The sequence below is a fragment of the Orycteropus afer genome, unplaced genomic scaffold (assembly GCF_000298275.1).
Source record: "Orycteropus afer afer isolate SDZICR_OR568_19922 unplaced genomic scaffold, OryAfe1.0 scaffold00026, whole genome shotgun sequence".
Lineage (NCBI taxonomy): Eukaryota > Metazoa > Chordata > Mammalia > Tubulidentata > Orycteropodidae > Orycteropus > Orycteropus afer.
This window is the reverse complement of record NW_006921613.1, coordinates 10,942,974-10,953,315: the sequence shown is the minus strand read 5'-3', so window position 1 is coordinate 10,953,315 and position 10,342 is coordinate 10,942,974. Positions and strand designations below refer to the sequence as shown.

At 40.5% G+C, this 10,342-nt stretch overlaps 1 protein-coding gene across 1 annotated transcript in view; it reads right to left on the bottom strand.

Annotated features, from left to right (window-relative positions):
* Positions 1-467: 467 nt before the first annotated feature.
* FBN1 (fibrillin 1) overlaps positions 468-10,342 on the bottom strand; it is a 357,319-nt gene continuing 347,444 nt past the window's right edge. Inside the window, exons 66-67 of the mRNA XM_007935310.1 lie at positions 2,218-2,392; positions 468-857 (exon numbers count right to left, since the gene is read on the bottom strand). Coding sequence (XP_007933501.1) covers positions 468-857; positions 2,218-2,392 — 565 coding nt within the window. The remainder of the gene's footprint in view (positions 858-2,217; positions 2,393-10,342) is intronic.

Below are 10,342 nucleotides of genomic sequence, written 5' to 3'. Positions count from 1 at the left end.
TGTGTAAATATTACAGTGCATTTATAAACCTAGTTTGAAAATTTACTAGCACCAAATAGATATTACAAAATGGTCAACCTAGCACTTGTATTTGGAGAGTGAAGTTCAAAAACTTGAAAAAATAGAACAGTCCATCAATTGAAAGCACATTCCTGTACACCTGCTGGAAGGAGGGCACATCAGCATGAACGGCCAACCCTCAATGGAAATACATGTCCCAGTTTTCAAGAATCAACACATATGACAAGGTAGCTTACCTACACTCACAAGAAGCCTGAGAAAGTGGTTGTTTTAAACTAGGGTAGTCACCTGTACCTTGTTTTTGTAATACAAGAATAGTGCTTATTTATACAAATTTACTTGCCAAAAGACTGTACCTATGATATGAAGACTCTGATTGGGGAAAAATTCAGTTCTACCTATCTATCTTTTTTTTTCTTTTAATTATTTGGTCTATGGATGGTGAATTAATGAAGCAAAATCTGAATTCTCATCTTCAGATTATCACCCAGTTCACCACTGAGGTAGTCTTTGTCGTATTTGTCTTCTAGCTGGTTAAGTTCTTTCTTTTTATAAAGTGGAGTACTACTGATTTGTAATGAATAGGTTCCAGCCACTGGCTTCTTCTTTGTGAAGTGGAGGTAGCTGATCCCTTCCTTTTGGTTGATTTTAAAGAGGCCATCATCGTTTCCAGACTCAATCAAGTATCTGTTGTGATTCGTCAGAGTTGTCAGAGCTGGAAGGAGTTCCAGAATTCGAACCTTGTTACTGACCCGGGAAATATTGAAAGCAAAGATGGCTGTCTTCTCAACATCCCAACTTGCGAGACTCACATTGGCATCTATTTCAGGCTGATCCTGGAAAGACATATGACAATGTGTTAAATAAAATGTATACATGTCACTTACTTTTCATATTAAAGAAATAGTGACTCGATCTTACTTATACAACTTTCTGCCTATGTTGTTCATTTCAACTCATAGCATCCCTCATTGATTTTCTGAGGCAGTAAATCTTTACAGAACTAGATTGCCCCATCTTCATTCTGTGGAGCTGCTGGTGGGTTTGAACTAGCTGGTGACCTGGTTAGCAGTCAAATGCTTTATGCACTGCACTACCAGAACTATTTATGTTGTTCATACCATGTTGAAAATGAATATTCATAAAATGTTTGATTCATGGTTGGTACATATTTAAAATATTAAATTGATGTCAAAAAGAAAAGTCAAGTTGAAATCACTTGATTTCACTATATGGGTGAGTCTCAAATTGTGGTCGCTGAACCAGCATCATCAGTATCATGTGGAGATATGTTAGAGATGCAATTTCTTTGCCCCACCCCAGACCTACTGAATCAAAAACACTAGAGGTAGCACCCAACAATCCATTTTAACAAGCCTTCCAGGTGATTCAGATGTATGCTCAAGTTTGAGAATCACTATTTAAATAGATTATTCTCTTTCCAAAGACTTATCTCATTTCTCAAATCACAGCAGATAGTTGCAACTCCAATACTCAGAAAGAACTTGTCTATTTCAATTTTGTTCACTGCTGTAAAACCATCCTCTTCTAAGGACACACCTATGAACCTACTTCCTGACTCTGATGATCTGCTAATACTCAATGCTTTTCACCCAGCTTCTTGCTTGCCTCTCTGGGACCACATGTGCCGGATTCTCCAGGCCCGCAGCCAGAGGTCTGGGTGAATATCTGTGCATTTCTGAGTTGACTGAAGGGCTGCAGCAGCCGTAGGCAAAGAAAACCAGGTTGCTTCAGTTCCATGTTGTCTTTGTCTCCGGTCCAAGTTCCCTCACACTCCACATGGCTCTTTTCAGGAGAAGAGCCTCGAGCCTTCAGAACTTGGCGTCCCCATGCAGGGAGCACTATGTCACTTCACTATTCCTGCCCACTTGCTGTCCTGGATCTCAGACCTTGTCCTCTCAGCAGACGTTGGGTGGGTGTTTGATTTTCTTTTTGGCGAGACAGAGGAAATGAGCAAGTATGTGAAAACCTTTGAATGACCACTCCCTAAAAGCAGCTAGCAACTTCAGAAAACCCCACAGACTCTTGTAAAATGCAGCCTAGAGCCCAGGGAATGTCTGGATTTTCTCCCTGGGGAGCTTTTTCACACTGTGGAGCATCCCTGGAGGAAACCACAGGAATCTGGAAGGCCTTTCCACAAGAGACGAAATCAGGAGAAATCACCTTCTGGCCTACCTCAATATTGGAGGCATCTGTCTCATTTGCACTTCTCCGCTTCCTGCCCCGTTTGGGGTAGCCATTGATCTTACACTCATAACACGCCTCTGGGGAGAGTGAATTGTCATCCATTTCACCACTGGCAGGTGGTTCTGGGCCTCCTCGTCCCATGCCCATTCCAGAAACACAGTGTCTGCAGTAGAAAGGAAGCACAGGGTCTTCATTAGAACCAAGAGATAAAGAAGGTGGGACAAGGGTGACATATTCAGCTCTTGTTTATCTCCAATGCATGATCTGCTGGCTCTGAGAACCACACTGTGGGCCTAAGATTACTAGTTTCTCTCTACTATTCTCAAGTCCCTGTTGAGCATATGATTTGCCTCTTGATTTGCCAAACGTTATGCTGGGGAGAAAAAGGGGCTCTAGTGGCCCAGTGGTTAAAGCATTCAGCTGCTAATCGAAAGGTCAGTAGGTTGAACCCACCAGCTGCTCTGGGGGAGAAAGATGATGAAGTTTGCTTCCAGACTACTCTGTTCTATAAAGATCACTATGAACTGGAATTGACTTGATGGCAGTGGGCTTTTTTTTTTTTTTTTTGGTTTATGCTGGGGAGAAAAGGAACCATGGTGGCACAATGGCTAAGCACTTGGCTACTAACTAAAAGGGCTGTGGTTTGAACACACCAGCAGCATTATGGAAGAAAGACCTGGAAATATGCTGCCATAAAGATTACATCCTAGGAAACTGCAGACAGCAGTTCCACTTGGTGTTTTAGGGTCACCATGAGTCAGAGTGGACAATGGGTTTTTTGGTGTTACCTTAGGCAGGTTATGCTACTAACTTCCTGAGTCTCAGAGCCTTGATTTGTAAAGCAGGAATTCTAATGCAACACAGTGGTTAAGTGCCTGGCTGCTAACCAAAAGGTCGATGGTTCAAATTCACCAGCTGCTATGAGGGCGAAGGATGTGGCAGTCTTCTATAAAGATTAGTCTTAGAAATTCTATGGGGCATTTCTAATCTTTCCTGTAGGGTTGCTATGAGTTAGAATTGACTTGTCAGCACACAACATGATAAGAAGGGAAGAAGAAAAGAAGAGATTAAGGGGGAACCATAGTGATTTCACACTAGAACACACTTGGAAGAAGGAAGGGGCCACTCACTTCTCAAAAGAATTGGCCAGTGAAAATCTTATGAACAGCAGTGAAACACTGTCTGATATATTACTGGAAACATTATGAATAGCCCGGAAACACTGTCCGATATAGTGCTGGAAGATGAGCCCCTCAGGTTGGAAGGCACTCAAAATACAACTAGGGAAGAGCTGTCTCCTCAAAGTAGAGTCAACCTTAATGATGTGGATGGAGGAAAGCTTTTGGGACCTCAATTTGCTGATATGGCACAACTCAAAATAAGAAGAAACAGCTGCAAAGATCTATTAATAACTGGAACATGAATGTATGAAGTATGAATCTAGGAAAACTGAAGTTGTCAAAAATAAAATGGATTTCAGAAAGATCAATATCCTAGACATCAGTGCATTAAAATGGACTGGTTTTGGCCATTTTGAATCAAACGACCATATGATCTACTATGGCAGGAATGACAAAGAAGAATAGTGTGGCATTCATTGTCACAAAGAATGTTTCAAGATCTATCCTGAAGTACAATGCTGTCAGTGATAAGATAATATCCATATACCTACAATAAAGACCAGTTAATACTATTATTATTCAAATTTACCCACTAGCCACCAAAGTCAAAGACCAGGAAACTGAAGATTTCTACCAACTTTTGCACTCTGGTATTGACCAAACATGCAATCAATATGAGCTGATTATAACTGGTGATTGCAATGCAAAGGTGGGAAACAAAGAACAATCACTTGTTGATGTTAGGTGCCGAGTCGTTTCTGACTCATAGTGACCCCATGCACAGCAGAACGAAACACTGCCTGGTTCCGCACCACCTCTGCGATCCTTGCTATTCTTGAGCCCAACGCCACAGTCATTGTGTCAAACCATCTCATTGAGGGCCTTCCCTTCTTTGTTGACCCTCCACCTTACCAAGCATGACATTTCTCTCCAGGGAATGGTCTCTTCTGATAACATGACACAAGTAGGGGAGACGAAGTCTGGCCATTCTTCTCGCTTCTAAGGAGCATTCTGGCTGCACTTCCTCCAGGACAGATTTGTTAGTTCTTTTAGCAGTCTATGGTACTTTCAGAATTCTTTGCCAGCAATACAACTCAAAAGTATCAATTCTTGTTTGGTCTTCCTTATTCATTGTCCAGCTCTCACATGCATACGAGGTGACTGAACATATCACAGCTTTTGTCAGGTGCGCCTTAGTCCTCAAGGAGACATCTTTGCTCTTCAGCATTTGAAAGAGGTCCTTTGCAGCTGATTTGCCCACTGCTATACATCATCTGATGGCCTGGCTGCTGCTTCCATTGGCATTGATTGTAGAACCAAGCAATGTGAAGTCTCTGACAACTTCAATCTTTTCTCCATTTATTGTGATGCTCCTTATAGGTCCAGCTGTGAGGATTTTTGTTTTCTTTATATTGAGCTGTAATCCATACTGCAGACTGTATTCTTCAATCTTCATCAGTAAGTGCTTCAAGTCATCCTCACTTTCAGCAAGCAAAGTTGTGTCATCAGCATATCACAGGTTGTTAATGATTCTTCCTCCAATCTTGATGCCATGTTCTTCTTCATATAGTCCAGCTTCTTGGATTATTTGCTTAGCATACAGATTGAGTAAGTACGGTGAAAGGATACAACTCTGATGCACCCCCTTCTTGATTTTAAACCAAGCAGTGTCCCTCTGTTCTGTTCAAATGACAGTCTCCTGGTCTATGTATAGGTTCCTCATGAGTACAATGAAGTGTTCTGGAATTCCCATTCTTCTCAATGTTATCCACAGTTTTGTTATGATCCACACAATCAAATGCTTTTGCATAGTCAATAAAACACTGGTAAACATCTTTCTGGTATTCTTTTCTTTGAGCCAAGATCCATCTGACATCAGCAATTATCCCTGGTTCCATGTCCTCTTCTGAATCCAACTTGCACTTCTGGAAGTCCTCTGTCAATATACTGCTGCAACTGTTTCTGTATTATCTTCAGTAAGATTTTACTTGCATGCAATATTAATGATATTGTTTGATAATTTCCACATTCTGTGGGATAACCACTTTCTTTGGAACGGGTACAAATAATATGGATCTCTTCCAGTCAGTTGGCCAGGTAGCTGTCTTCCAAATCTCTTGGCCTAACCAAGTAAGTGCCTCCAGTGGCACTTGTTGGCATTTGTTGAAACATCTCAATGGGTATTCCAACAATTCCTGGAGCCTTGCTCTTTGCCATTTCCTTCAGTGCAGCTCTGACTTCTTCCTTCAGTACTACTGGTTCTTGATCATATGCCACCTCCTGAAATGGATGAACATCGACCAGTTCTTTTTGGTACAGTGACTCTATGTATTCCTTCTGTCTTCTTTTGATGATTCCTGCATCATTCAATATTTTGCCCATAGAATCTTTCAATATTGTAACTCAAGGCTTAATGTTTTTCCTCAGTTTTTTCAGCTTGAGAAATGCTGAGTGTGTTCTTCCCTTTTGGTTTTCTAACTCCAGGTCTTTGCACATTTCATTACAGTTAATTGGCTTTGTCTGCTTAGGCTGCTCTTTGAAATCTTCTGTTCAGCTCTCTTATCTTGTCATTTCTTCCATTTACTTTAGCTACTCTCCACTCAAGAGGAAGTTTCAGAGTCTCTTCTGACATCTGTTTTGGTCTTTTCTTCTTTTCTTGTCTTTTTAATGACCTCTTGCTTTCTTCATGGATGATGTTTTCTTTTCTTTTTTTTTTATTTTAAGAGCTTGTTTTACATTCAACGTAATGTGTACATTTAGTTTCATTCCCCATTCGCCATGTCCAACCCTAACCCAGTGTCCTCCCTTCCCTACCCTGTAACCCTCTCCTCCCGTGCCCCTTATATTTGTGCACTCCTGTTTGTCCTGCATTTCCTCAGTTTGAATGTTGGTCCTCTGGTGTCCCTGGTTTATTGCTGTAAGCGATGTATTATCATAGAGTATGTGGGTGCATCATCCTGGGTTGAGTGGTCTGCGTGTACATCTTGTTAACTATTGGGTGAGAGCCTGCTCTTGGGGGTGAGTTTTATTCCAGGCGCAGAATGTGTTCCAAGGCCATAGTATTGGGAGTCTCACCAGATTTCATCTGACCAGTAATTCTGGTCATTATTAGAGCTTTTGGATTTTGTTCCACGTTTTCCCTCCCACTCTATCCAGGATCTCCAGATTTGATCCTTTCCTGAGTGGTTGGCATTGGTAGCCAGGCACCATCTAATTCTTCTGGTCGAGGGCCATCATGTCCTAGGGGTGATTGATGTTCTTGATGTCATCCAACGCTTCAGGTTTTCGGTCATTTGTGTTCAGTGCATCAAATCTGTTCTTTAGATGGTCTCTAAATATATCAGGAGGGATATATTCAAGATCATATTTTGGCTCTTGTGGACTTGTTTTAATTGTCTTCAACTTCAAGTTGAACTTGCATATGAGCAGTTGATGTTCTGTTCCACCATCAGCTACTGGCCTGGTTTTGGCTGAAGATACTGAATTTTTCCATCGCCTCTTGCCTCAGATAATCAATCTGATTCCTGTGTACTCCATCTGGCAAAGTCCACATGTACAGCCACTATTTGTGTTGTTGAAAAAAAGATCTTTGCAATGAATAAGTCATTGGTCTTGCAAAATTTTGTCATGTGATCTCCAGCATTATGTCTGTCACCAAGGCCAAATTTTCCAACTACCGATGATTCTTCTTTGTTTCCAACTTTTGCATTCCAGTCACCAGTGATAATTAACACATCCTGATTGCACATTTGGTCAATTTCAGATTGCAGAAGCTGATAAAACTCTTCAATTTCCTCATCTTTGGCTTTGGTGGTTGGGGCAAAAATTTGAATAATAGTAGGATTAACTGGTCTTCTTTGTAGGTATATGGGTATTATCCTATCACTGACAGGACTGTACTTCAGGACAGATCTCGAAACATCATTTGTGGTGATGAATGCCATGCCATTCCTCTTCAAATTGTCATTCCCAGCATAGTAGACCATATGGTTGTCTGATTCAAAATGGCCAAAACCAGTCCATTTCAACTCACTAATGCCTAGGATATCAATCTTTATGTCTTCCCTTTCATTTCTGACAACTTCCAATTTTCCTAGATTCATACTTCATATATTCCATGTTCCAGTTATTAATGGATGTTTGCAGCTGTTTCTCCTCAGTTTGAGTTGTGCACATCAGCAAATGGAGGTCTTGAAAGCTTTACTTTATCAATATCAGTAAGGTTGGTTCTACTTTGATGAAACAGCTCTTTTCCAGTCATGTTTTGAGAGCCTTCCGACCTAAGGGGCTCGTCCTCCTGCACTGTATTGGACAATGTTTCTGGGCTATTCATAAAGTTTCACAGTAATGTATCAGACAGTGTTTCTCTGCTATTCATAAGGTTTTAACCTGGCCAATTCTTTGAGAAGTGGATGGCCTCTTCCTTCTTCCTAGTCTGTCACAGGTTTCAATGCAGCTTACAGACTGAGACAGACTAGAAAGAATCACTAGTAGTTGGAAAACATGGTCTTGGTGACAGAAATGACACCAGAGATTGCATGATAGAATTTTGTAAGATCAATGGCTTACTCATTGCAAATGCCTTTTTGCAAACACTTAAATGGTGGCTATACACATGGACCTCACCAGATGGGATACCCAGGAATCAGACTGACCACATCTGTGGAAAAAAAAAGTAATAGGAAGCTCAATATCTTCAGGCAAAAGAAGGCTAAGAGCTGACTCTGAAAAAGACCATTAATTGCTCATATGCAAGTTTCAAGCTGAAGCTGAAGACAATTAAAACAAGTCCATGAGAGCCAAAATACGACCTTGATTATATCCCACCTGAATTTAGACACTATCTGAAGAACAGATTTGACTCACTGAACACCAGTGACCAAAAGTCAGAGGAATTGTGGGATGGCATCAAGAACATAATCCAAGAAGAAAGCAGAAGGTCATTAAAAAGACAGGAAGGGAAGAAAAGGCTGAAATGGATGTCAGAAGAGACTCTGAAACCTGTTCTTGAGTGGAGAGTAGCTAAAGCAAATAGAAGAAATGACAAGATAAAAGAGCTGAAAAGAAGGTTTCAAAGAGCAGTTGAGAAGACAAAGTCAATTATTATAATGAAATGTGCAAAGACCTGGTGTTAGAAAACCAAAAGGAAGAACATGCTCAACACTTCTCAAGCTTAAAACATTGAAGAAAAAAATTCAAGCCTCTAGTTGCAATACTGAAAGATTCTATGGGAAAAATACTGAATGATGCAGGAAACATCAAAGGAAGATGGAAGAAATACACAGAGGCATTGTACCAAAAAGAATTGTTTGATGTTCATCCATTTCAGGAGGTGGCATATGATCAAGAACCAATGGTCCCAAAGAAAGAAGTCAAAGCTGCACTGAAGGAACTTGTGAAAAACAAGGCTCCAGGAATTGATGGATACCCAATGAGATGTCTCAACAAACAGATGTTCCACTACAGGCACTTCCTCATCTGCGCCAAGAAATTTGGAAGATGGCTACCTGGCCAACTGACTAGGTAAGACCCATATTTGTACCCATTGCAAAGAAAGGTTATCCCACAGAATGTGGAAATTATTCCAAAGTAATCATTAATATTACACGCAAGTGAAATCTTTCTAAAGATAATTAAAAAACTGTTGTAGCTGACAGAGAACCTCCAGAAATGCAAGCTGGTTTCAGAAGAGAATGTGGAATGAGGGATATCATTGCTGATGTCAGATGTATCTTGGCTGAAAGTAAAGAATACCAGAAAGATGTTTACTTGTGTTTTATTGACTATGCAAAAGCATTTGACTGTGTGGATCATAACAAGTTATGGATAACATTGAGAAGAATGGGAATTCCAGAACACTTAATTGTGCTCATGAGGAACCTGTACATAGACCAGGAGGCTGTCATTCGAACAGATCAAGGGGATACTGCATGGTTTAAAATCAGGAAGGGTGTGTGTCAGGATTGTATTCTTTCACCATACTTACTCAATCTGTATGCTGAGCAAACAATCTGAGAAGCTGGACTATATGAAGAAGAATGTGGCATCAAGACTGGTGGAAGACTCATGAACAACCTGTGATATGCAGATGACACAATCTTGCTTGCTGGAAGTGAGGATGACTTGAAGCACTTACTGATGAAGATTAAAGACTACAGTCTTCAGTATAGATTACACTTCAACATAAGGAAAACAAAAATCCTCACAACTGGATCAGTAAGCAGCATCTTGATAAATGGAAAAAAGATTGAAGTTGTCAAAGATTTCACATTACTTGCTTCTACAATCAACACCAATGGAAGCAGCAGTCAAGAAATCAGATGCTATATTGCACTGGGCAAATCTACTGCAAAAGACCTCTTTAAAGTGCTGAAGAGTAAAGATGTCTCTCTGAAGACTAAGGTGCGCCTAACCCAAGCCAGGGAGTTTTCAGTCGCCTCATATGCATGTGAAAGCTGGACAATGAATAAGGAAGACTGAAGAAGAGTTGATGTTTTTGAGTTGTGGTGTTGACAAAGAATACTGAAAGTATTATAGGTTGCCAGAAGAACTAGCAAAACTGTCCTGGAAGAAGTGTAGCTGGAATGCTCCTTGGAAGTGAGAATGGCCAGACTTTGTCTGACCTTTGGTCTCAACTTTGGTCATGTTGTAATAAGAGATTATTCCCGGAGAAAGATATCATGCTTGGTAAAGTGGAGGGTCGACGAAAAAGGGAAAGGCCCTCAATGAGACTGACTGACACAGTGTCTGCAACAATGGGCTCAGGCATAGCAAGTATTGTGAGGCTGTCGCAGGACTGAGCAGTGTTTCGTTCTGTTGTACGTAGGGTCACTATGAGTTGGAACTGATTTGATAGCACCCAAAAACAACAACAATGGTGATCTGATAAAATGTCTTTTTATAAGACAAACATCCATGGGAGTGATATGTATAATATATATTATATATATAAAATATGTACTACAGTATATATATATATTATATATATATGT